Here is a 27,522-nt window from a genome sequence, read left to right as displayed (position 1 = left end):
TATGCAGCAGAACCAGAAGAAACCATGCGTGCGGCATGCTGTTTTCCCCTTAAGTGCAACCATATCAAACCATAATGGCTGTTTTTTTGACCTTTTGTGTGTTTCGCTGAAACTTTTGGGCATTCACAGCATAATTAGTGACCTGATTATCTGGGTGCAAGTCACGGGGGGGGGGGGGGGGGGGCATTTTGGAAAAGCAGCATCACCTTCAGGATATTAAAATCTGCTTCTGCCTGCCCACATTTGATGTCAGATAAAGAAATCACAGCCTGAAACTCGGTTGAGACACAGACCAACTGCCCACCAAAGGAAGAACCTCCTCTGGATCTACAGTACACACGACCCGGGTCGCTCTGGCCTCTGTCGCGGCTCATAAAGCCACTCCTCAGCGGCTCCCACCCGGAGCTGTTACGACCTCTTAAACAGCCAAACTTTAAACTATCCCTCTCCTGCTCACTGGTCCACAGAGGCCAAGTTCTTGCCAGGGATTATCAAAGTTAACAGGATTTTAATGGGTCCGGGGAGACCGGTAAAGACCCCGGCAGGGCCAGGTAGCGCCGATCTCTCGCGACCCCTCCTGCACCCTGATGTAGTCAGGCTGCAAACCCGGGCTGCAGCTAAATGCTAAACAGATGGCCACTCCTAAATATAGCTGGTCCAGTTCAAACTACAAAGGGAACCCACCGTGAAATGATATGGTATTAACGCAGAAAATACCGTCCCGCAGGTCGGCATGTAACGCTAACCTCTCGCTCGGCAAATTGAAAATTAACCTTTGGTGGCGTTGAATTATTCACAGCTGATGTCCTACATGGTTTGGCTGACAGAAGAAAGGTTACGGGGGGAAGGGGGGGTTGGGGGGGTTATGAGGTCAGATTATTATTATTATCATTGTACCCCCCCCTCACCTCTCCCGGACTTACAGCAGCGGACCGAGCTTTCGACACTAATCAGTTCCAACGCATTTCATTTCTAACGCTGCTGTTTAAAGCCGTGACGCTCTCCAACGTTCACCAGCCATATTCCCTCATTTCCAAGCATGGGGATGCAGGAAGGGGGGGGGGGGGGGGGGGGGGGGGGGGGGGGGGGGGGGGGGGGTGTCATTTCCACCACACAAGGTCTGCTAAACAAAATGCCAGTCATTTTTCATAGAATTCCCAACTTCAGTGACTCAAGGTTCAGTGTATTTTCTCCTGGATTATTGCATTCATACAAATAGGCTGTTCTTTGGACATTAATCCAGGCCCTAAACCCCCCAAGAAAAGGCTTATGATGCTAACCTTGTCATATTCAGCAGCTGTCAGCAAAATGGCCACTGTACCGAGCCAAGCGGCTAAAGTGGCCTATTCATTATCCTAATCTCATTAGTTAAGATCTGTTAAGTAGATACCAGTTTTAATGCATGCTTTTCCCTTTTAATTATTGACCATAAATACATTGGAGTGCATTAGGGTCCCGGGGCGAAGAGCACAGCGGCTCCTAATAGATTAGAGGGCAGGCACATTATCTAAATGTATATATCTGACTGATCACAGCGGCCGCATGAGCGCCGCAGCATCAATCCCAGTTTGATGCCGTGACCCTGGTGGTGGACTCATGGACAGAAGGGATACAGGATAGTCTGGCATGGATGGGGAGCGAAGAACAAGTGACATCTTGACCCCCCCCAGTCGCACCGAACGGTTCCTGAGTGCTAACAGATTAATTCATGCTTAATCATGTTACAGGTTAAATCACTGAGGGATTAGATTTGGTTATGGGAACCAGCACAGAACTGGGCCAGAATGCTGGTGATGTCATGGTGAGGGGAACCAGGAGGAGGAGGAGGAGGAGGAGGAGGAGGAGGAGGAGGAGGAGGAGAAGGAGGAGGAGGCAGCGACGGCTCTGAGGTCGCTTGCCTCTTTCTCAGGCTTCTTTTCTTTTGTCACCTTCACTTTGTATCTGTCCAAAACAAACATTATCATGTCGGTCACACACACACAGACACACACACACACACACACGCACACGCACACACACACACACGTACACACACACACACACACACACATATATATAGATTCCATAGATTCAGACTCAGACAGAATTCCCAGTTAAACCAGTCCGAGTAACAGTTTGTCAGAGAGAAAAACAGCATAGGAAGAAAAACGAGTCGACATGAATCTTGAATCATGTAAAGTGCTTTGTGATATTACGTGTGTGTGTGTGTGTGTGTGTGTGTGTGTGTGTGCGTGTGTGTGTGTGTGTGTGTGTGTGTGTGTGTGTGTGTGATTGTGTGTGTGTGTGCGTTGAGTTTAGGTAATTTATTTTATACATTCTGAAGACATATGTTTCCCTCTTTTGCTATTGAGAACCTTTTTCTCCTCTCCTGTTTATTCATCCACCTCTTTCACACACACACACACACGCACACACACACTCACACACACAGAGTTTGGCTCCAACAAACACACCAGCTCTGCTGCTGCAGACCCCAGAAGCTGCTCAGAACATGAAGCACATGAAGTCTGAACCTCTGCCTGCGAAGCGTCGCTGCGAGTGGATTTTTCCATGGACGTGAAAGGAGCAGCAGCTAATTAAACCTCCTAATCATCATTTTATGTACAGTAATTGCTGCATATGACATATTTCCCAGTGTTAATAGAATATATTTAGCATGTTCATTGTCATCTATTTCCAGTGTGTGTGTGTGTGTGTGTGTGTGGGTGGGTGTGAGTTATTAACAGCCTGCTTCATACATTTTGGTCTAATTCAAGTGAGGCGATCATTGGCTGCCTAACACGTATGGATGTGGGTCATAACAGTCATATTGTATCGGCCATATTAACGAGTCAATAAGAGCCGGGGGCAGCCTGATTTAATTACCCCAGCAGTCTGATTAGGCTGCCGGCTCCCTCAGTAACTACAGAATATATGTCATAATCGTAACAATGTTGAAAATGACAAAGGGGTCAACGCAGTATCCTTTGGTGCTTTGTCACAGCTAACGGTTGTGCTAAATGATCCCAGACTGGTGCTGCTGCCTTTAGTGGGTTAAAATTTTTTTTAAAGCCTTTAGTTATATTTAATCACTTTTATCTTTCGTCCTCCTGGTATTTTTTTTTTTTCTAAATTTAAAATGAGAAGAAATCCCGTGTTGATTTTGTAAAAAGTGACAAATACCGGCGTGCATAAACGACGCCCTGCAGCTCAGCTGTTCATATCTGCTCACAGCAAGCTGGCAAAAATGGAACCATTTTCTTTGCAAATATGATCTATCAACAGCAACTTGACATCCAGTCATTTTCCTAATACTAAAAGCTTTGCTGCTTTTCTTTTAAATTAAGGATGGGGTCTGAATACCCGGCGCCATTCACCAAGCCCAAATAATTAATTTGGAAACATTAGTTGGCTGAAATTTACATATAAATTTGTTTTGTATTAAAATAAATCAATAACACAAGTGAGCCATAATGACAAATGACTCCCTCAAGACTAAAATTTAAATTAAAATGTTAAACGTGGGGATTTTATTTCAGAACAATCTCTTCTTGACCTTTATCCTTTAAAGTCAGTGTAAAGTCAGGGCTGTAATTTGGGTAGCCTGTCATACTTTGATATATTTATCAAATTTAAATAAAATCTACATTATTTTAAAGAGCCAATAACATATATCATAATTTTTTACGTTTAATTGGTTAGAATTAACACACAATTAACCTATAATAAAATAAAATGTCAAAATAATGCAACTTTTCTCAAGAGAAATTTCAAGAAGAAATATTATCTAGCTGTACACTAAAACTTCAGTCTTAAATGAAACAATATGGATAGTTTATATTTTATTTGATTATTTACATTAAATTGGTGCCACTGGTGCTGCAGCTCCACATGAAGTGCTGCTTCGACGAGGCTGTTGTGTCACACCATCACCACACGGTGGCGGCAGAGAGACGAGCAGGAGAGTTTCTGACGTGTCTGTGCATGTGAGTTCACATGTGTGAACATCACAAGTTTGGTGTGACCAATACTAATGAATCCTGCCAAAGTTGCTGACGCAGAGTGACACGGGGACAAGAAAAAGACCCTCTTCCTCACCCAACGCCTCCACTTGTGGGCCCTTAAATAGCCCCATGTTGGCTGCTGCATGTTTATTAGTCATGTAGCAGAGAAGCGGCTGATGGACACGGATGCTTATTAGTTAGTGTTGCTTCAGAAGAGACCAATCTGTGCCCTGTGAGGCTCGTCACTCACAGGCATACAGGCGTGTAACAGGCATGAGATCAACCTCAATGGGAGAACATTTATACTTAGCCGACCAAAAAAAAGCAGCTTTTCAAATGTTCCCTACCCCCCCAGAAAAAACAAAAAACCTGATACTGCATAATAGATATATTGTGCTACTAGTGCAGGATGTTCTCATGAGAGTTTTGACTAATAATAATGCCCCTGTCCTTACTCTTATACCTGCCCGGCTCTAGGTATTTTCTCAGTAGGTCAGGTTACGTTGCATCTACACACATTTTTTTGTCTTCTATATAAAGATATTTGATATTTTGGCCAGCTTTTATGACCCAGACAAGCCTGAGAGTCCTGCTCCAGGTCCTGCCTGCCATGGATAACATTACCGTGCCTGGTTTAATTAAAAGACATACAGCAGCAGCAGCGCAGGAAACACGAGCGATATTTTAAATTTCAGCCGCTACTATGTTTCCCTTATTTCACATAGGCTGATTCTGTGGAATGTGCCATAATACTGCTTATCCAGAGATGTCAGTATGAGTATGCCCAGGGAGAAAAAGAGAAAGGGCTGTTTATACAGGGACTCAAAGACTAGGCGGATCTACAACATACTGCCATGATTTTAAGGATTTTAAAAACTATTCAAGAGAGTACAAAAAAAGATGACAACCGAGAGGTAGCACATGTATTATATGTAATATACATGTATAACATTGAAAAAGATTGAACTATATTGTTGGTTTGTTTGTGTGAAATTTTAACGTAATATTGTAGTACACATGTCCGACCAGTAGATGGTAGCAACAGCACGTGATCCTGGACCAGGAGGCGCATAAAAACAGGCTTTACTTTCAGTATAAAATAATGGCTATATTCAGAATATTCTCTTTTTTGAATGAAAAGCTTTCACACATACAGATACAGACAGTCCCATTCACACCTGTGGCAAACATCCGCGATACATTCCTTGTTTTGAATATGAAAGAAAGGCAGATGAAAGGAAAGAAACAAGGAGAGCGACACAAAAGAGCCCCCTGGCACCAATGGAACATCCTTTCTATTCAGCCGCTTTCTGTAGACAATTATTCTCTACTTAGATGTCATTGTTGCCGTTGTTAAGGCAATTCAAACCCAATGTAAACTATAGTGTGTTAAATGTGTTTGATTTGTAAGGATACCAGTTGAAAGCTAAAAAGACAGACAGAAGAACTCTGTGTTCAGACGTTTGACGACCTGCGTACTTTTGAAACCGCACATCGGAACCATCGTATGAAAATCCTATTCGCCCCACGTCTTTCATAACCATCCACTTAAAATACAGCCGACACGGAATCCAGCCTGAATGCGGAGTTTGGACGGGCCTGGTTCGTGCGATGATATGTAAATAGCATTCGGCACTAATTTTCCACCTTGAGGATCTTGGAACGCTGCAAAGCCCACAAGACGGGATGCGCAGACAGAGTACTAATGTGTTCCGATGGTCCGACGGTCGCCCCAACGGTGCAGAAGTGGGAAATCTCATTTGTCTGGAGGCCTCCTCAGTCGGCCTGGCACGGCTCGCGGGGAAGTGCGGGAAGCGAGATATTTAGTCACTGGACGTGGTGGGTCACGGTTTCAGACTGCTGGAGGAGGATTGAGTCGGGGGGGCCGGCGTGGAGTGTGTATTCCCAGCTGGGGTAGAAGGGATTCCCTCCGACAAACCCAGGCTTTATTTTCATAGGGAAGCTGGGGTGGGTCAGTGTGTGGACGTGTGAAATTATATTGTCCAGATGTATTTACACGTACGACCACAGCTGAAACGGGGCCATTTTACACGGTAAGAAACTTGACTTGACGCCCGCACACCTGCGTGCAACCGCTCCCGACCTCCAGCACGACTCCGTCTGCACATTTCTCAGCACGTTTGTGTATTTTTTCCTTTGACAGCTTTGTAATCCCTCGTCTCTTTTACTGGAGGGCGATCGCGGAGACAGACGGCTTCCCGGCACACGCTGGTACGGTTGTGACACACGGGAACCGCTGAGTAACACTGCCTCCCGCTGCCACGACAACGAGCAAATTGACCACGGAGCTATGCAGGCTGACGCCTTTCGCTCGGGGATTCGTCATTATCAGGCCCGCTTCCCACTTTATTTCGGGAATTATGTTGTTCACTCACTCTGCTACCTTAATCAGATAACTTTCGTAGCCACACTAGCTATTTTTAAAGACTTTAGCACCCTCCAGCACTAGTTGAGTTCCCTCTCTGCTCTGATTGCGTCAAGCTAATTAGCCACTTTTGTGTCACAAATTTGAACTGACAGGGAAAATTTTAGGACGAAAACAAATCCTTCCTGCTGATATTTCGGAGCAGTCACTTCCAGGTCTGGTACAGTTCGAGGCTTGACGTTCGAGCCAGCACAGGAGGACGCCTGTAACAAAAACGGAACACTCCTCAGAGCAAACTGTGTATCAAAACTAACCTTTTGGCTGAATTCATCAAGCGTTGCGCTGTATAAACAATAATCTTAATGTAAACACAAATGAGCGCGGCCATGCCCTGTTCGAAAACAACGCAGGAGCGCAACCAGCACCAGAGCACACAACCGCCGCTGCTGTCAGGCGCTCCACGGCTTACTGGTGGGCACACCATCCCGCCCTGCCTATTGAAAGTCAGCGCACCTGAGGATAATCCTCAATACACTCCCTTAGACACACACGACAGGAAGAGAGGATCCTGTTATCGCCTCTCTTTCTCTCAATTCTCCAAAAAGAAGCGTCCCGAGTCTTGCGAAATAAATGTGACACTTTCAATGCTGAATGTGACCCGAACTAATACTAATTTGTACGTTGAAACTGGAGCCGCAGGAGCAGGAGCCAGTTTTCCTACTGGAGTATGTTTCCTGGAGAGGGATCCCTCATTACACGATTATACTATTGGGTTTCAATGCAGAGGTTCCAAACTGCAGCATCAGGGTATTCCTTCTGATTGCCATCACCGTCTGAGGTCAGGAACACCGCTGCGGGATCCGAGAGGAAAACACGCCACCAGTTTTGGGTTTCCAAAGACTGGGGGTGCTCAAGGATGAAGGGTTGAGGGGAGCAAACGTCCCAGAGGGGCAGCAGCTTTATTATGTCTGGACGGAGAGGAAAAATAGTTTCTCCGTCGCTGTGAGTCACCTCTTGAGTTTTAGTCTGCGCTTCCGCGCATGTGTGTTTGCTGTTAGCTTGGATGCATTAAAAGCAGAACACGACCTGACGCAGGACAGCAGCTACTGCAGAGGCGATGGGAGGGAGGGCAAGGTCAAGTGTGCGACCTCTGTGGGGTCAAATGACCCATTTATCATCTGATAAACACACACCTCTGTGATACACTCAACTCTTTAGTCAGTCCAGCTGACTCAGAGCCAAATGAATCATTTTGTGCGTCAATGTCAGAGGAGAGCTGAAGTGATAAAGCTCAGAGTCATTTGTACTTTTGGCCACTAGGAGGCGACAAACCAACAATAGAGGACCAATGCAAATACACCGGTACCATATGTTAATTTTTACCTCATAAGTGCACATAAACGTTTGTTTATGCCTGTTCATTGCAACTAAATCCTGGATGTTATTTTAGGTTGCAAAGTTGTTATTATCTAATATCAATAATAAATAGTTGTTGCAACCAGTCGGACATTAAGATCAATATGTTGTATGAATTGACATTAATTTGCAGTCATAAAATTATTAAGTAAACGCTTCAAAAAATAACAAACAACAAAGTTGGGTGAAGTTGATGATATATTACGACGTGAATGTAAAAAACATACCACCCATACGCTGATCCCGTGACCTTCCAACCTACTGTTAAAAAATCCCTCCCTATTGGACAGTTGCCAGTGGTTTCCAAGCAACCCATCTAAACAACAGGAAACAGAAAATGGGATCCCATCTGAGCGGCTGTGCAAAAGGAAGGCACCGACCATGGAGACAGGAAAGAGAGGGTGGGGGGTGCTGGTCCTTCAGCTGACCCTCTTCTCATGAGCGTCCAGCGGGGGTTATTTTCCTCGGCCCTCCGGTCAGAACGACCACCGGGTGATCCGAGATCAGAGCGTTGCAGCGTGAGCCAGGATGAAGCTATTTTTAATCGGTTTTATGAGATGTCAATACCGACACCAAGGACGGGTCACAGAAGCTCGGACTGCACCTTCAGCCCTCTGTGGGTCCGAATATTTAGCCTGGCATTTAAAGACCTTCAGGCATAGCGTCTCCTCTTATCAGTCTGTATTTATAAGGCTCGTGTGATCTTTTTTTTTTTTTTTTTTGATCTAAACTGCAATCGTGTTAAAACTTGACTCTAAAAATCTGCTTTTGTGTGACTGTTTGGACTGATTCCACCAACGTGAACACGGCAGACAAAATATCTAAGCTAATTAGCAGGAAATGGTGTCCATCACCTTTGGCCCCATGAATATTTGAAAGGAGCCAATTACTGACTGCAGGAGGCCTGTGCAGATTCCTTTCAGTAGGTCTTTTTATGATAACGTTTATTTCAGGAATTACAGAGAGGGTATTCATATTCAAATGAATGAATGAAATGCACCATGTTTATGTCATTCACATTGTTGCTATCTGTCGATGCTAAAGGGGAAGCTGAGGCACAGATCTGTCAGGACAAAAGTATTATCCTCAGTAAAAAATTAAATTGTACTGAGATCTGCGACGGCCCTCTTGTATAAGCAGGACGGTGCCGAGCTACACAAATGTAGCAGTCTGTGCAGCCCCTGGATAGATATGGCCTTTGGCACATGTGCTGGGGTTTAAATCATCCCAATACGGCAGTCATGGGCCAGAAAACTGAAACCACCCACCCTCATCATTCCCAAACCATTAGTGCTTTTGCAATGAAAACTGACTGGACCCATGGTTTCACATCACACTGTTTTGTTTGAAACTGACAGTGCCCCCTCAAAACCGCCCCTCGGAAGCCTTGGGTGAGTAATTACCTGCGTCGGGAGCGATGTGGGGAAAATTGTCTCATAGGTCGTGCGTCTATGACCTTCACAAACTGTTATTAGCCACTGGTTTTGAATTAGCTCCACATGTGGGTAAGATACAGTGGCCATGATGGAGCGCTTACTGCAACTCACACTGTCAGCAAAATCTGCCCGGGTGCAGTAGTACGCCGTTATTTAACAAAATAATGTGCAGTTATTTCAGCCCTGTGGAGCTATACTTTAAAACTTACCGCAACAACTTTTTTTTTTTGTTACAGTTTCGAGAAAATATTCCCAAATTTACGCATCATTTTAAATATGGTGGGACTGTCTACATGATGAAGAGCATTTGCCGGACATCACCTTTAAGTGGCTCTCAGCTGTTTAAGTGTGACATTAATCTCACTTATCGTCCCCAGAGTGTTAAACAAATGCTCTATCTGCAGCCTGTCATGGAAACAGCCTCGCCAAAGTCACTTCCTAGTTTTCTGCCAGCCTGGGATGTGAGTCAGCGGCGGTGTGACAATGACAGCTGGTAACTTTGGTTTACAAGTCAGACTCATATGTTACTTCCTGTTCAAAGGAAGAGGAATATCTGAAAAAAGACCAACTAAAATATACAGCCTAAGCACAAGACAGACATGCCTAAGATAGCTTCTAGCAGTTCTCCTTTGTGTATGCAGCTCCAATCACAGGGGGAAAGGGAGAAGCAGGGGAGTGTGCACGTGCACAGGGGCGTGCATGCTAGTTCTTATAGCATGCCAGAGGATGCAAAGCAACCACAGCCATTTACTCTTCCTTCAGGGGCTGCAGCCTCCTTCATTCATCACTCACGGAGGGCGCTCGCGTCTGCAGCCGAGGCGGCTAATCCTGCCGGACCGGGACAGAAAGTTACATCAACCGAGGGCTCAGAAGTTGATGTTTACGGCTATTAAACGTCTGATTCGGGCTACGTCTCGTCAAAAAGGCATGGAGGATACATAATAACAGTGTAGGGAACGCGAGATTCCAGCGTGCACTTTTCCCCGGATATGTCAAACATGAATTATAGGTTGTAAAAGGGGAGGATTAGCTGTGGAGTTTTGAGGGTTTTGGCTTTCTGAATTTTACAGAGATTCACCCAGAAGTTTGCTGTACTCTTCCTCATGTCTCATTAGTGTCTGTGTGCCAATTAACATCTGGCTGAAGTTCTTCCCCCCCCCCCCTTCTGTTTAAATACCTCAAGTCCAAGCAAACAAATGGGACAAATATAAGCTAGGATAAACTGGGATGTTAAAATTTATACCTGTCAGCAGTTGGGCCAGTTTTTTATGGTGAGTTCAGGGAAAATGGGTACTGTCAAAGCCGGGGAGCCAAACCGCTAGTAGTAAATATTGTAAAAAGGATCTTTAAGTGCAGCAGTTAGTGAGAAAAAACAGTGGTGTCACTTCTGATGTGATCAGACCTGCTGGAAGATGTTGGAATCACGGTGATGCCAGAGGAAAAGCTTTTTAGAGTTTGGTAGCCTGATCAACCACATGCAGTTGGACTGTGAGGGAGATTCTTGTGACTGGAGGCCTCAGATCCACAGACGGGTGTCACATGACACTTGTGACGAGACTGAAGCGTACTAACGCCGATAAACTGAGACGAGGGAATGAGGCCGATATCTCTGCTCACAACTGCAATAATTATGATAATAAAGAGTTCTCCAGTCATGTATGGGCAGTCGTGATACAAGGTTACATAACAGTATGATCAAAGCCCCTTTGCTTTGATCTTCAGAAGATCACTGACATGTAATCATCTCTTCGTTGGCCCATTATCTACGTTTCCTAAAAAAAAATCCATGTAAATTCCTTCACAACAATGATTTTGTTCACAAACATCAGCTTGGAGGAGGTAACAAATCATTAGGTTAAAGAATTACCTACTAACTAACCCACTGATGTGTTAGAGTTGATTTGGGATGGCAACAGGGCAAAATGTCTGCAAGCACGTTGCATGAAGTCATTGTTACAGCCTAAAGTTCATTTTTCTTGAAACCATAAGGAATTTCTGCCAGGCTTGTTGTGTGTATGGCTGATATCATCTCGCGCAGACAAATGAGGCATCGCACCATCGTGTTTTAAGGTTACACACCTTCTCTGTGGAATATAAACAGTGTAGCGGGTCAGTGCCTGTTTCTGTCGCTGCACAAGTGACCCAAAGTGCTCTGACAGACACCGGAGCTAATGGGACTTTACTCAGTAGCACAGGATCCATCAAGATAAGCCCTCAGACCGCCGCTGACCCTCATCACGCCGCAGCGTTTTTAACGTGTCCAGCAGCCCCCGCGGGGGCCCGCTCCGCTGACAGCACCAATCAGTTTGCACGGCTCCATCCCCCCCCCCCTCCCTGTCTCTGGTTTGTATCATAATTCATCGCAAGTGATGAGGCTTTTTCATCTCCAAGTTCACTCGTGCACATCGGCCTACAGCCGCAGCCGACGCCAACGGAGCTACTGTAGGCAGAGGAAAACAGAACGCGCTCCGCTCGGTCTGGTTCTGATTATGCACGATCATCTCTGGGTTTGCCAGCTAAAGCTCAGACTCCCAGGAGTCTCTTTTTTTCCCCCCCTTTCTTCAATGTTGGCATCCACCCGGGAGAAAATAGTAGCTTTGTAGCTCGGCTAATCCTCCGTTAATTGCACGCTCAGCCATTAAGAGTGACGACTTGCTTTATATTCATCATTATACAGCGACAGCCACATAACTTTGACTGTAGCAGCTACAGATCTGCTCTCAGCGGCTCTGCTAATCCAACCTGATCAAATATCATGACTCACATCAGTGCAAATTAAAACATTTTGTTTGTCAACGTCAGCACACAAACGTCCATTATTCTTCTGCCAGCTGCGGCTGTCTTGCTGGGAGTGCAGGGCGGGCAGCCCTGTGCACGTGTGTTTTAATGTCACACATTATGTATATGCTACACGTGAGCCCCATCTCACCATACCGCAGCAGCTAATGTCGCCTGGCTGCTTTTTTCTCCCCTTCTTCTTCTATGACAACAAAGTTGTATAACAGCAGCTATTACTTTGATAAATGGTAACACGAGTGCACTTCAGGAAATAAGGAAATAGGGTGAAAAGTGGACTTAAATATTTTCCTTTGTCTGCACAAGGTCTTGTGCTGCAGCCTCGACTTGACAGACTGCGGAGGGAAGCGGAGATGTGCAGAGAAGTGCTGCTGGTGTTTAAGGGTTGTTATTAAAGGTCAGGCTGGGAAACGTATTCCCCATCGCACAGGAGGAAAAGAGATTTGGAAAGGAGATTTTTGACAACGGCAGGTTTTGACTTAAAGAGCGGCCATACGGAGGATCGTGTCTCAATGTAGCACCATTAGGCCCAGCAGATCGAAGAATGTAGGAAATGACTTCATTCTCCAGAGAGAGAGGGCAGACAGCATAAGTGATCCCAACTGTCATTGGCAGCTGCTGTTCAGTCTTACAGACTAAACTTTTAATTTTGCTACAGAAAAGTTGCAAAAATAAATGACTTTTCCAGTCTCTGTTGGGCCACACTGCCAAAAAAAAAGAGCGGGGGGAGGAATTAGTAATCCTTAAAATTAATCAGTTCAGTAGTAAATTTTATAATCATTTTACTGGCAACTGCTAAGTTAGAGAGCAGGATATGCAACTAAACAAACCTTTGTCTGGTTCTATTTGAGAAAAGACAAGGAAAAAAGAAAACGTCCCTCCTTCTTTTTAACAACTATCAACACGCGCGCACGTGTGTGTGTGCGCGCACAGAAGCCGATCCCCCCGCCCTCGCTGGGATCCCAGAGTGTAAAACATCATCAGGCAGCCCGGGAGCTTTGCCTTATCCTTGAATGGGCGGCGCGCTGACGGGAGGACGGAGGGTGTTTTCCAGCTTTAAAAGCACCGGAGCTGGCCCCTCTGACAAACCGCGCTGCGTCATCGCTGTGGGGAGACTCTTCGGTGAGCTGCACGGAGACAAACACAAAAGTGTCGCTACCTGCGCCTCCAGGGTCCGCACAGCCGCACGCTTCGCTCGGTCACGCCAGTGCGCACAAGCCGCGCCAAGTTGCACACTCCGCTTCGAACTTGTGCCTTTTCGAACGATGTCCTTATTGGAAGACATTTGAATTCAGTTCTTTTTTTTTTTTCTTTGCTTTTTTTTTTTAAACTGTAGAATAGCCGGCGTTCCGTAGTTGAGTCTGTAAAGAGCGAGGGGAGCTGCGCACCGCTTGTTGAATGCAGGATACCTTCAGCGTCAACTCCACGTTCAGCTTCGGTAAGGAGTGGGGACTCCAGGCTCTCACCGCCAATATGAAGTCTGCAGAGGAAGGTAAACACGCTGCTACTGCAAGTTTGATCGGAGCTTCAACCTAATCCTGATATCTGCCAACTGGTTTTAAACCTGCATGCGGTTGTGTTATATTGGAGTAAAAACGGATGTAATCCGATTAATGAAACAGTACTTAAAGTCTGCTAATCAAGCTGAAATAACATTAGGACGTGACAGCTGCTTTTTTTTTTTCCTTGACTTTGTCAGTTAGCCTCAGTGCCAGATGCTATTCCACGGGAACCAAATTCACACTCACTGGAGTCCACCCTTTTCCATCCGCACCATTAGGTGTCTCCAGCTGTCTTTGCAGGTGTTTCTCATCAGGAGGATAGATTGAGGTTACACTGTGGCTGCCACCAGCACCCATCCTCCTCCCCATGCCCTCTGTCAATGCTGTGTCATTAAAATAAATGCTTTTCTCCCCCAGTGAGGTCTGATTCAGTGCTGGGTTGGAAACGTTTCCTGAAATTCTGGGGCTTCTGCTCAGACGCTCGGCCCAATGATTCACGTCTGGTTTACTATTACCATGCCAGAGTTGTTATTGTTGTATTATTTCATTTCTGTAAGTTCAGTTCTCCTAGGATTAAGTTTAAGTTGATTTAGAGCATCAGAGGTCCACGGCAGTCTGTTAATTCCCAGAGTCTTCCAGCGCTGATGTCACCGGCTTTTTGTGGATTTTGGAAATCTCATTTTGTCTTTGAGGTTTCAGATATTCGGGTGCGGGTTGTATCATTACTGCTTTCAGTCCCCCACTCTTTGGTTTTATTATTGGTCGCAGATGTTTCTCTGCGCACGTTTGTGTATATTAGAAAAAGGGAGTGTGTTTGTTAATGTACGCTGGGTAGCCTCACCACACAGCTACAACGCTAACGGCTTTATGATCGCATGTACATAAACACACAGATGCAGAGACATAAACACGGGCTTGGCTGACGTGTTGCCGTGGCATAGGACCAGCCCTGTGCAAAGTACGCTCTAAAAGTTTTCGGGATGCAGATGAGTCAGCTTGTGTGACCACCTACCGCCTCCTTGAGGTCTCGTCAGTTAGAGAACGTTGCCCCCGAATAAACCCGTCTGTTGTTCAGCCACGTTGGCTTGGCCCGCCGCTTGTGTGATGATGTCATAATTAATGCTACACACAACAAAGGGACAGGCTTGAATTTCTTTGATTTGTTGGTCCCCCGAGTTCAGCAGACACGATGCAGAGGCTCCCAAGAATATCAAAGCCAGAGCTGTGGTGTGTTTGAGCGGGTGTTAGCGGACTCAGTCAGTAAATGCCACTGAATAAAAGGCGCGCCGATGAAGAGAGCAACTGCTGCATGTAAAGTCAGTTGGGCTTGACCTATAGAGGTGTGCCACTCTGGGTGGAGCAGATGGGAGATTATTTTCTCCGCCGAAGGTAAACTGCAGGAGAAAGGCACTTTTCTTTACAGAGATTTTCTTTTTCTTTCTTCAGTGATCAGCAGCATCTTCTCTGTCGTGTGAACCGTGTTTACCATCGAGCGACAAAGTGCTGCTGTGCAGTGGGATTAATCAGGCGAGGATTCAACTAGACAGTGCGTCCCTCTCTGGAGAGATGCTCGGGGTCGGGTGTTTAGTATTCTGTTAACAGCAAAAATGACAACTATAATAAGGTCAATATCTTCAACGTTGCATTAGGAGGACTGGCATGTCTTTGAAACATTTCTTTTAACATTGTAGCCAGTCGCTGGCAATATATATATATATTACTGTGTATATATATAAAAGACAATCCCCCGACTTTACAGTAGGTCCTCCTACCTCTCTGAGCACTTAGTTGGTTTGGGGCATCTGTGTGTAACACTGCAGCAAACTCTGTCTGGCTTAATCACAAGCTCAGAGCGATGCGAGAGTGCTGTCAGTTCTCCACTGGGGAGGGCCTAATTCACTCAGTGAGTGATGCAGTCAATCAAATAAAGGATCCATCAGCAGTGCTGAAGGAATTCCTATGGAGCACGCATGACAGCAGGGAGGGCCAAACAGAGCTCGAGATGAGCTCCTCAAACAAACAGAGTGGCTGTGCAGCTCATCCCTGCCGCGCCATCCACACACATCCTGCCTTTGAAATGACCGCCTCGCCTCGTTAAATGTGCAGGAATGTGTGTCGTGCTTTAAGATGTCGTATGGAATGTTAATCATCAATTTAAAATATCTCTTTTCAGATGCATACAGCTATACACCAAATGTCAGCTTGTCCCTCCCCCTGGGTATGGGCAACCCCTGTCTGTCTACCCAGTACCACACCTTACAGACCAGCCCAGTCATCTCAGTTTCCTCCTGCCACCAGACGGGCTACGGTCTGCAGAACGAAAACCTTGCTGCATCTGGCTATTACCTGCCTCACACTCTCAGACCCAATGGGGCCCCGGCGCTGGAAAGCCCTCGCATAGAGATCACTGCCTACAGCCAGTACCCTGAAGATGAGGTGGAGGAGAGCAGCAGCGAGGACCAAATCATCAAACGGGGCGTCAACTCCATTGTGACGCTGACGCTGCCCAATGCTGATGGCTACCGCGACCCCAGCTGCCTCAGCCCCGCCAGCAGCATCTCTTCACGGAGCTGTAACTCTGAGGCCTCCTCCTATGAGTCCAGCTTCTATAACTATGACAACTCCCCACAGAACTCCCCCTGGCAGTCTCCCTGCGTTTCCCCCAAGACATCCTCTCTCCTGTCTTGTCCACTTTCCACCGGCCCGACCACTTCCCCTCACCATTCGCCATCCACCTCCCCTCAGATCGGCGCTGTGGCCGAGGAAGGCTGGCCTGCGCAGCTTCGTGGCTCCAGGCCTAACTCTCCTTCTTGCAGTGGGGGCAGCTTGGGCGCCATGGGGAAGCGAAAACACAGCTTCGAAGGCACCTCCTACCATCAAACATCATGCTCACCCATCCAGTCACCCATCCCATCCCCGCATGGCTCCCCCAGGGTCAGCATCACAGATGAGAGCTGGCTCAGCAGCACCAACCAGTACACCAACTCTGCCATCGTGGCTGCCATCAATGCCCTGACGACAGACGGGGTGGTTGACATGGGGGAAGGAATTCCAATCAAGACACGGAAGACCATGCTGGACCACTCGCCTTCCATGAGCCTAAAGGTAGAGCCGGGTGGCGAATGCCCTGATGGCGACCTCTGCCAAGATGACTACCCCTCACGACTGGCCCTCAAGAAAGAAAATTACTGTGGAGGTTTCCTTGATGTACCGCAACACCCATACTCCTGGTCCAAGCCCAAGCCTTACCTCAGGTTGGTGTGACTGCTTCAACATGTCAAGTGGAAAACCAGAGCGGTAGTTCTCAGCTAGACTTCTTTTGATAACATCAGTTTTTTTTTTCCCTACTATTGACTTTTAGACTAGTCGGTGTTGTTCAGTGTAAATTTCTTTTACTTTAAAGGGTATAGCATAAGGCAGAAATACAGAAGTTGCACCTACCTTTTGCTTTGAAGAGCAACCCATTTCATGACTCACATTTCACACAATAGCAGCCCATCGCATACACGAGCGAGCATGTAGACACAATTATTTGCTTAGGCGTGACACTTTACTGTAACACTTGAAAAATGGTGATTTTTGACTTTTGAATAAAGCCAGTTGATTCTTCGGTGCATTTTTATCCAGTAACACACTTTCCTGTCAAATTGAGTGTTTTATTAAGATAGGGAGCAACAGGAAGTAAAGGTGACAGGCCTGTCTGAAGGGGAAGCCGTCTGAGTTAATCAGCTGCCTTGGTGCACGGCTCTGTCGCGCCATCAGCCCATCTCAGGCTGTGTAGCTAGCCTGATGTCATGCACTGACTGGGCAGATAAAGCCCCGTGTAGGGAAATCAGTTCGTTTTGGGTCAACAAACAGCCTACAAGTTCCAACAAGATGCCAGAGATTGGTTTTCAGTAGAGCCACCCTTCAGGTCAGTGTTTTGCATTTGCCAGGTTTCCGGTTCAGAGAAATATTGTCTTGCACATGTTTGTTTGGTTTAGCTATCTCCACAGAGTTCACGTGGGAAGCTCTTAGTTTCTATCTGACAACAGTGGCATTAAGAAATGTCAGCCGTAGCTCTGTGGAAGAGAAGCCTTTTTTAATACCACATATTCATTTTACATTAGGATGGATTTGCAGGTATGAATGTAAGTATTTTCATTAATTACCACCAATTTGATGGGACATATTTTGTGTCTTTCAGCCCGTCTCTGCCAGCTCTTGACTGGCAGCTCCCCTCCTGCTCCGGCCCGTACAATCTCCAGATCGAGGTGCAGCCAAAGTCTCACCACAGGGCCCACTACGAGACCGAAGGCAGCCGAGGGGCGGTAAAGGCTCTGTCTGGAGGCCACCCTGTAGTGCAGGTATGTCACACGCAAAAACAGAGCTTTTACAGTCATTCTAGACAGTTTTTTTTTTTTTTTACACAAGCCACGGTGATCTTTGTGTGTTTAACTTGTGTAATAATTTTCTGTCATTACAGCATAAATGGTAACACACAGACAGAAGCAGTATATTTCTAACGGCACCTTTTTCCTGTCTAGCAGCAACACGGACATTTTGACTCTGAAAACATGTAGTCACTGAGTAAATTCGGAGCAGACATAACATTTATTTACTTGGTCTAGACTGTTGTTTTATGTCACCATCTTTATTACTTAATTTGAAAATTCAGTTGAACTGGCCATTCCATTGTCATTACAATATGCACTCTTCAACCACTCTTTTTTTCTCCCACCCCATCAACCCCAAGTGTAGCAACGGTGGAGAATATACAGCCCAGAGTTTATGTTTGTGTTCCCTCAGAGTCAATCTGCCACTTCAAAAGCTCGGCCCAACCAGCAGCAGTGCACACTGACTTAATTAGTATAGATCTGAACTCATAGTCTCTCGCTATTGTGCTTGGCGAACACTTTAAGAGCAGACGTCAGTCTGACCAGCAGTTCGGCACAGAGCTCCTTTTTCTGCCTCCCCAACAGAGCAGACATCGCGGTTTACTTAAGGTGGGGATCCCGTGGCGCGCCTGTCAGCCTGCTTCGTGGTTAACACAACTGCATTTCTCCTAATGATTGGGTGTTCACTAATGATTTATTTATTGTTTCATCACAGCCTTTAATTAATGAGACAAAAACATGATCCATGAGGACACCACAAACACTGACTGGCGCAGTTTGAAACCGGTGGTCCTTTTCTTGTTTCACACGTAGCGTCAAACACTGTTAGCACCACAGCTGTTTGGTAAATAGATGTTGTCAGCACATCCTGGTCCGTTCACTGTTGGACGCACTTGGCAGCTGTCGGACAATGCGGTGTTATAAACAGGCCTGTCAGCCTTCAGCTTTTCTCTGTAAATACAGGTAATTATTCTCCTTCTTTACAAACCTTTGAATATCAACATGTGGGTGAATCAACATGTTACGTTCGCCCCCTCCCCCATAAGGCTAACCAGACTACACCAGCAGCTACAGCTGCTAGGTGAGACTGGTTTTGATTTAGTATTTCACCACTTTCTGACTCACTTGGGGGTTAAAATCCATGAGTAAGCACTGGGGCTGTCTTTCATATACTGTTTTCTCAACATTTTTATTAATGACTTCAGCTGTTTCTTTCATGTTCCACAGACGTGACTTGATCAACAACTATGTCAGGATGTGTGTAAGTCTTACTGGGCATGTTGAGTAATTAGTAAGGAGTAGTGATGGAGAAAATTCAATGACGATGGGCTTAACCTCACATCTCTTCCCAAAGTCAAAAATATAGAAACAGAATAGAAATGTGCCTCAGAAGTTGTGCAATCAACTGGGATGTCTTTAGGGTATCATTACTGCTGAAAGAACTGCGAGAATGATAGCTGACAGAAAGGCAAATGTAAGTATTGGGCAATCATGTGTGAAGGCTGAAGGACAGACACCTTAAACAAATGATTGCCTATATTTGTATAAGTTTTGAGTGCAAACTCTCTCAACAATAGGTCTTGATTGTTGTTGTAATGTTTTGCTATAATGTTGGAAGACAGCTCGTGGTGTAGTCCCCTGTGCCCTGTGGTAATAACTGGTAGGCACTGGATGGGTGAGGTGCAGTCAAGGAGAATGAGTCAATAATCACAGAGACAGGGAATAGGAAGAAGCTAAGGAAGTGTGTCTGTGTGTGTGCGTGTGTGTGTGTGTATGTGTGTGTGTGCGCACGCGCGTGTGTGTGTGTGTGTGTGTGTGAGAAGGGGCACAACGAGTCACCAGGCAGCTGGGGCCTGGCTGCCCCTAGAGATCTTCTGCATCCTGCTGATTAGAGCCTGGGGTGGCCCTGAGGTTTGGCTGAGCATTGCATCGGTGTGTGTGGTGGTGGGGGGGGGTTGGCGTAGTGGAAGGCAGTCAGAATCCCAGCACCCATTATATTCCACTTGCGACGCACTGGTTCCCCTCTTCTCCCCCCTGAGACCCGAGGATGTCACTCCTTCTGAACTGCTCATCCTTCAACCATCTCCCAAAACTCAGCCGTCTCGACTCTCAGCCATCCAAGGCGCTTCTGTTGTTTTAGCTCATGGCTGATTGGACACGCGCGCCATGAGTGATGGTGACATGTGTGTCGGAAAGCAACACGGCATGAAAAACAGCGAGATGAAAAACATGAAGTGATACACTGTTTCCACATGTTTATCACATCCTCCAGGGAGTCGAAAGATTGTCAATCCAAGATGCTCATTTAATTTTTACATATTCAATAAAAACAGTCTTTATTTTGCCAAAGGTGCTGGAGGTTATAATACTGTACAGAAAGGACAATATAATTTGAAGCTGTAGCTGATGGAGAAACCTTGTGATGGATAAGTGGGTAAAGCATATCTCTCAAAATTATGGTTTAACTGAACCCATTAATCCTGGACTTTAGCTCTCGTTGATTCTGGACTCAATTCCTATCTTTAACTTTCCCCTTCTTGATGGCCTAACCTCTACTCTCTGGGTCTCTACAGTGACATTTTTCATTTTATTTACTGACCGTTGTGCCATTAACACTAAATATGTTCACATCTCTCACTGCAACTATGCAAGAGTAACAGGATGTTGAGGATGAAAAAATACCTCCTACATTACCTTCATTTAGATAAGGACTTATTCATTCACTGATTGTGTCTGACAGTCCCCCCTGTCATGCCTGAACAACACCGCAGCCTCCTTTGTGGCCAGTTTGTATATAATGACTGGGCTCTAGATCTTTCCACCTCATGCATACACACCCTGTTGCACTCGGCCTTTTATCAGGCCCAGTGCAGCAACAGGCATGGTATAATTTGGACAGGATGTGGTCATCGTCATTACCATGAGCGTGACTTAATATACATCTCGGTTCGTTTGCAAGAGTGTAGTGCCCAGCAGCACTTGAAACCCAATTCACAACATTTTTCCACCAATATGACCTTCTGCAGCCATGTGCTCGGTGTTTTGCATGTGTGGTTTCACCTTGGTATCCTTTGCTCACTAGCTACGCGATGGCTCAATAGAAGTCCCTAATCCACGGCGGCCTGTACTGTAGTAGCTAATTGCTCATTAAATCTGCTGCCACCTCCCTGTTTGATATTTAAATGGTTTGTTGCGCCCAGTAGTGCTGTTAGAGTTTAGCCCGAGCTGGTTTTTGTTCCCTGAAGGAGTGTTTACACCTCTCCTAAATCATGGTTCTTCATCTGTCGGGCTTCTCTTGCGCCATTATAGGGCTACCACTAATTAGTAGTTAAAAGCAAGTGGAAAAAAATGGACATCGTTTTTACTGGTTTGAAGTGATAACCAGACAACCCACAGATTTATGAGGTACGACACTGGCGGGTAGCCTTGCTTATGGTGGGCTCAGTTCTCTTCCGTGCATCATCAACCTCAAATTCTCTGTAGTTTTTGGATAATATTACTTATGGCAGGCAGTCCTGGTAACAAAGTCATTCTTTTTATATGGAATTTTGGACCCTTACTGGTCTAGACATGGGCTTGTGCTTGAAACTATGCCCTCAATGACATAACACTGAAGTGCTCAGTTCAGCAAAAAAAAAAACTTTAAGGGATAAAACTGCTCGGTGGCTTATAAAAGGAGCAGCATTTGGAGTCACGAGAGAGCAGCATATTAAAGGATTGCATATGTTGCCTTTTGCATTCAGTTTCAGACACTGCAGATAGTATCATGTCAAGAGGGTGCTGGAGCACAGTCTGGAAGGCCAGACAACTTGGAGAAGAGTACATTTAATTGGGTACAGCAGCAGAGGCTGGTTGTGGGACTGTCAGAGAAACAGTGGAGCTTGATAACTTTTGAAAAAAAGTGGAAACCTAGAACCCCCATGCTGCTTCTGCTCATTCTCTCCCTCTCCATTCCTCAACTCCCGGCACCACGTGGGCCTTTCAGAGTCCAGGCAATGATGAAATCAGTGTGGAGGGACAGGAGGCAGTCCACTCCAGGCCTGCAGAGTGTATTCACACTCAATTTCAAACTGGGCCAGCCACATCTAATTTACCAGGTAGTCATTATTAAACGTTGCAGTTCGAATCCTGTCCTTGAACCACTGAGACCAGATGCAGGCATAACTGAAAATGTCAGTATTAGTAATAAAAAAGAGGGGGGTGGTGGATAAAAAAAGGTGCCTTTAAGAGATCGATAATTAAATTAAAGAAATCCTAACTTTTACACAGTGACGCAGTGAATGGAAATTAAGAAACCAACAAAGAAATTGGGGGCGTATCCAAACTCTTTTCTGATGATGGATTAGGAAATGTCTGAAGGGGTTCTGGGATGAATGGTGGAAAATAGATGGGGATGCTCCCTCATCTCCCCCATTTTACATTTCTCCACATCACCACTACTGACCCAGACATTGCAGCTGCGAACAATTACAAAATTAATGCATCAGCTGCCACGCCACAATGTTATGATTGAGCCTCGGCTATCAGAAATGGGCTCGCGCTACAGTGGCTTGTGGTGAGAGGTGTAAATGAATCCAGCTGACACAGTAGCAGATGCTGGCACCTGACGAAGCTGCCAATCAAGCTGCGATCCGGACTGATTTAGGATAATCTCTGAATAAATACACAGTATGCACATGCCACATAGGCGGCAGTTACAGTGGCGAAAGATCATCTGGTCAGAATGAGCCGTTCGCGGGTGCAGCCCTGCAGACTGAATTAGACAGAAGTAGAATGGTGACCACAGGTGTGTATAAAACCTCTTTCGTCAGCCCACACTCACAGTTTACGATGCATCTCGAATTTTTACCTCATCTTCTCCCTCCTTTGGGAATAAAAGGAAGAAGCAAGTTTCACCTCATGGCGAACGTCTGACTAAGAAGCAGGGGTGAAGGTCAGGGAGCACATATGGTAAAGGAATTGGGGATGGTCGCCCACGGGGGAGCAGACCGCCTTCTTTGCTTCTTGGAGGACCAACGTCACTAAGACAACTAGCTGACCTCATTAATCACTTCCTCTTCTCCATGAGGTCACTACAGATTTGAGACTGGTCGCTACTTTCATTGTGAGCTACCACAACATGAGTGAAGGGATAAAGACCTCCCCTCCTGCTTCTATAGGGGGCCTCTTGACAGCTACGTAGTGGCTGAGGTAATGGTTGGAGGTCGCAGACTGACACAAAGAAACCTACTAAGGCAAAACAGCTTTGTAGTGAGACTGCCAGTGTTTTATTAAATCATAACATGGACGTCATGCAATTTAACGCTCCCATATGTCAGATTTGTATCTAGTGCTTCACTGTGGCATAGTCACAAGTCAATACACAAGTAACTGGTAGCATGTGTGGCTATGGATAATTACCTCTGGTGACACCATAAGTAAAATATAACGAGCAGAGCAGGTCTGCTGGTGAGATCACTGCATAGATGAAGTGGGCCCTCGGGATGCCAAAACTTCAAGAAGCTCCTGACCTCAGGCTAACTCACTGATCACTTGCATGTGTGACGAGCTCGCAGGTTAAAACCGCTGCCATACAGACAATATGGGACGGTGGAGCTGAATGACAGCCAGGTATCGCATTGTTTGTTCTCCCTTGATAACAAAAGTGAAGTTTAGACAATTCGGAGACACATGGAAAACCACTTTACTCCACTGGCTACACGTATGCTATTTCAGTTCTCACTAATTACTGAAAAGACAAACACACACAGCATACGCGTTGTCACGAACCCATCGATCTGTCATTAAGTGTAATCCGAAGGCAGTTTCCTTTTCAAGGGTATTATCGAATCAGACGACTTCTGATTCAGCACCCAGACAAATTTGTTCTCAAGACTTCAGGAGTCAGCACTAATCTCCACAGGCTTCCAGTGACGTAGCCCTCGAGTCCTTCAGCATATATCCCCTGCCTCACCATTTCTGGCCACCCTCAGAAGGGTATTTAGAAAGCCATTCATCAGATTATGTCATAGGTAACATATGGTCTGCATTTCGCTATATGACTCAGTCTAGATAAACAACGGGGGTCTTTTATTCCAGTACCACTGTTTTCCTGAAACTCAGTCTGAAGTGATGCACTGGTATGCGCCGGTCCGCACAAAGTGTAATTGACCAATTTGTGGTTGAATCTAGAGTAAGTTACCGTATACCTCACAGTAAATGCCACTGTGGTCAAGTAGCCACTGTTGTGGATCTCCAGAGGTCCACCCAGTAAGAGGTTTGTCTTATTCGTTTGCGCCACAAGGTTTATTCATTTCCAACAGCTTCAAGAACTGGAGAGATATTAACCACCCATTTGAATGCAGCATTCATAAACAGTTCGGTTACAAAGAGCAGCATTAATCTGGGAGGTCTGGAGCGGTTGATTCAACTGACAGACATTTTGGTCAGGATTCACTGATGCAGAGTATCAATTGTGTTTTGCCACAGGTTGGAATTGGCGCCCCAGCCCCCGAGTTTGGTGATTCCACATCATTATGCCTTCGACTGAATCGGGAATAATGTTACTTCAGTAAAATAATATGTTGATGGCAAATGTTAATTGGCTGCCAAAGTTTATTTGAAATTTCACTGACCCCAAAGTCAACAGTAACTTTGAAACTATGCGCAGTTGAGGAAGTTTTCTCCCCTCACTCTTTTTTTTTGAGATTTGATCTTTTTATTACTTGAGCACTTGGAGCTAATGGAGGTCTTCTAGAGGAAGTGGTAGTTGTTTGAAGTGGTGGTTCTGATAGAGGAGTCTCTTTCATCACAGTGGGACACGGGCCCTCTGTTTTAATGGAAATCATAATGCATGTTCATAACTGCCCAAAGGCAAAGGGGGGCGTATCCAGCTGGCATTCCAAGCTGCATGCATTTGGGTGCAAAGTTTGCACAATGTTTGGAAGCACTGCTGCACACAGATTAATTGTGCTCTTAGGAGTATTGCTACTAAGGGGATGCTAATACAGTCGTCTAGATGCTGCGAAGCCAATTATTTGTACAGGTTTTAAACTAAACTGCCAAGAAAACTGTTTTGGGAGCTCCCTGCCTCAACTAGCAGGGGTTTCCACAGCTTATCTACCACATTAAAGCTACGATTAACACCCTGTTTGTCCGTCAGTGATTGGTGTGCATTTCCTAAATAAGGGGTTGCCTGAAATGTAGGGTTTTAAAACATAATGTTGCCTCTCACCTGGGTCCCTTTGTTCTCCCGCCAGCTTTATGGCTACATGGAAAGCGAGCCGCTTACCCTGCAGCTGTTCATTGGGACCGCAGACGACCGCCTCCTGAGACCCCATGCCTTCTACCAGGTCCACCGCATCACGGGCAAAACCGTATCCACCGCCAGCCATGAAGTCATGCAATCTAACACCAAAATCCTGGAGATCCCTCTGCTGCCCGAAAACAACATGAGAGCCATGTAAGTGTTTCACACCTGCAAAGTAACCTATTCATCTCTGTCTGCATGTTTTTTTCCCCAGGATGCCCTCCGCACCTCCAGTATGATCACCCTTGACACACTTATTATTAGTGAAATACTCACCTGTGACAGCTTCAGAAGTGATTTACTGGAATTTTGAACATTTGCATTTGAAGACTGAATGCGGGGGCTGACCTCTGACCTCCCCTCATTTTATCTGCATAGCAAATACACACAACTGGAGCTTACCTGTGAGCATTAGAGTGGGATCGCTGCTCACAGATCGGGCCATAAAAACAATCACTCCGATTAATCATAGAGGGAGGGCGATAAATGCAGCAATACATTATTGATAAGCCAAGTATTAGTGAAATTAATGACAGCGGCCCCACTAAAGCGGAGATGATGGATGGCTTTTAACAACACGAAACAACAGCTTAGTAATTTACTGTTTAAATCAATCACTCCGACCTGTAGCGGATGGGATCCAATGCTAATTACTATGCTTGCCGATTAATCAAAATATTACTTACTCTACCTGTCCTTCTCTCCATCTCTCTATCCTTCATCCAACCCTCCACCAAACTAAGGTGGAAAATACATTGCATATTACACAAGGAGGCTAAAATTCCAGCCAGCTGAATTTGTCTGAAGAGTGAGGTGGCTGTTGGTGTAAACGTGTTTCAGACATGCTACATACTTCTTGGGAAGTGCGGTTTGAACAAATGGAGTACTTTCCGAAATATAATTTGGGGTTACCTTTATAACGCAAAAGTATCTGTTTGCCAGGCTGAGCTAAGTAAGCCCTCTTCCTGCCTCCAGTTCTGCAGAAATTCAGGGGGCCTGTGTTGTGCAGCCTGTCCAGGCTATAGCTCCTGGACTGGGCCTCCGTTCAGACTAGGCTGGGGTTGTTGGAATGAGGCCCAGAACTGTGTGTTATGGGTAAAATCACTGTGTCTGAATGTAGATTACATAAGGGGTTCCATTACACCCTGACTTTATTAATTGCTCTTACAAAACTCAAACTATATGTGTTTGTTTTTTAAAACTAAAGCTTGTGCTCCAAGATTTGGTCATGCTCTTTTTTTACCCAAATGATTTTAACATTTGTACTGCCTTACAGTATCATTTTCACCAACACCACAATATTTCATATACTGTATCGGATTTTGAGGCAACTGTACTTTGACTTGACTTAATGTGTCCCATAGGATGAATGATGTTTTTCAAGATATTATAGCGGAAGCTTCTCCTTCCTTTTGCCATCAGCACACTAGCTGAAGGAAGAGGTGTGAAACTTTCTCCCCAGTTACTTGAAAGGGCAAACAAGAAAAGAATAAAGCTGTCCTTTTCTGTTGAAATCTTTAACAGTCTTTTTCATAATGCTGCATTTGTTTCAGAAAGTCAATCTTTGCAGTCAAGACTTCAGATGGTATCAATTGGTCTTTTTTCAGTCCTGCCTCCTACACAGAAACTGTATCTTATCAGGATATTTTGTTCTGTAAACACACTGCAAAAGCAGGTGTTTGTTAGCAAATCTGTTCCGATGAGAAAAAGCTCTGATGATCTTTCACATGACATTCATTTGAAAACAAAAAAAAGACTATATAAATCCTGACATTTACAAGTTCCTGGAATAGAACCCATCATGTAAAATAATTAAAATGCCAAAGCGCTTTCCATCACTTTGTTAAATCAGGCTTACTCAAATTCAACAAGGTGATGTCTAAAAATGTAATTCTTTTTTCCACAGAGAAAAAAGTGTGTGTGTGTGTGTTTAGGGGGGGGGGGGGGGGGGGTGTAAATCACTCGTTTGCCTCCAATATTGTTAAATTTGATTAATAACGACGTATGGTTCAGTAAGGGGCTCCACTGCTACACGTGGCAATGATTAACCGAGGTCTAAACTATGACTGCAAAGACTCACATGGTCAGAAGGAAAAGCTCTGGTTCAGGATTTGGTGTCTACTGACTGCAGCTAATAGCACCTGGTTTGCTATGTTCATATTATAATTTCTTGTGGCACCGTGCTTCAATGCTATAAAGTAATTAATGTTCAACTTTGATGCCATCATGAGGGACAAATGATGGAGACTATGGTAAACTCTGCTGGTAATTTGTGATTGATTGTCTATAGAGAAGACAACGACTCGCATTAATATTTAAGCTTTGGGCCTTGACTTGCA

At 45.3% G+C, this 27,522-nt stretch overlaps 1 protein-coding gene across 3 annotated transcripts in view; it reads left to right on the top strand.

Moving 5' to 3' along the window:
- Nucleotides 1-13,004: 13,004 nt before the first annotated feature.
- The window catches only part of LOC101079060 (nuclear factor of activated T-cells, cytoplasmic 1), a 45,367-nt gene continuing 30,849 nt past the window's right edge, over nucleotides 13,005-27,522 (top strand). For 2 of the 3 annotated variants that reach the window (XM_003965936.3, XM_011605364.2), the window contains exons 1-4: nucleotides 13,005-13,509; nucleotides 15,693-16,773; nucleotides 17,706-17,865; nucleotides 25,134-25,336. In XM_003965936.3, the coding sequence (XP_003965985.2) occupies nucleotides 13,416-13,509; nucleotides 15,693-16,773; nucleotides 17,706-17,865; nucleotides 25,134-25,336 (1,538 nt within the window). In that variant the 5' untranslated portion in view covers nucleotides 13,005-13,415. The remainder of the gene's footprint in view (nucleotides 13,510-15,692; nucleotides 16,774-17,705; nucleotides 17,866-25,133; nucleotides 25,337-27,522) is intronic. The other variant, XM_011605365.2, reaches the window with a different exon arrangement.

Source organism: Takifugu rubripes, chromosome 7 (genome assembly GCF_901000725.2).
Source record: "Takifugu rubripes chromosome 7, fTakRub1.2, whole genome shotgun sequence".
NCBI lineage: Eukaryota > Metazoa > Chordata > Actinopteri > Tetraodontiformes > Tetraodontidae > Takifugu > Takifugu rubripes.
Note: the sequence above shows the minus strand (reverse complement) of the source record. Positions and strands in the feature narration are given on the sequence as shown.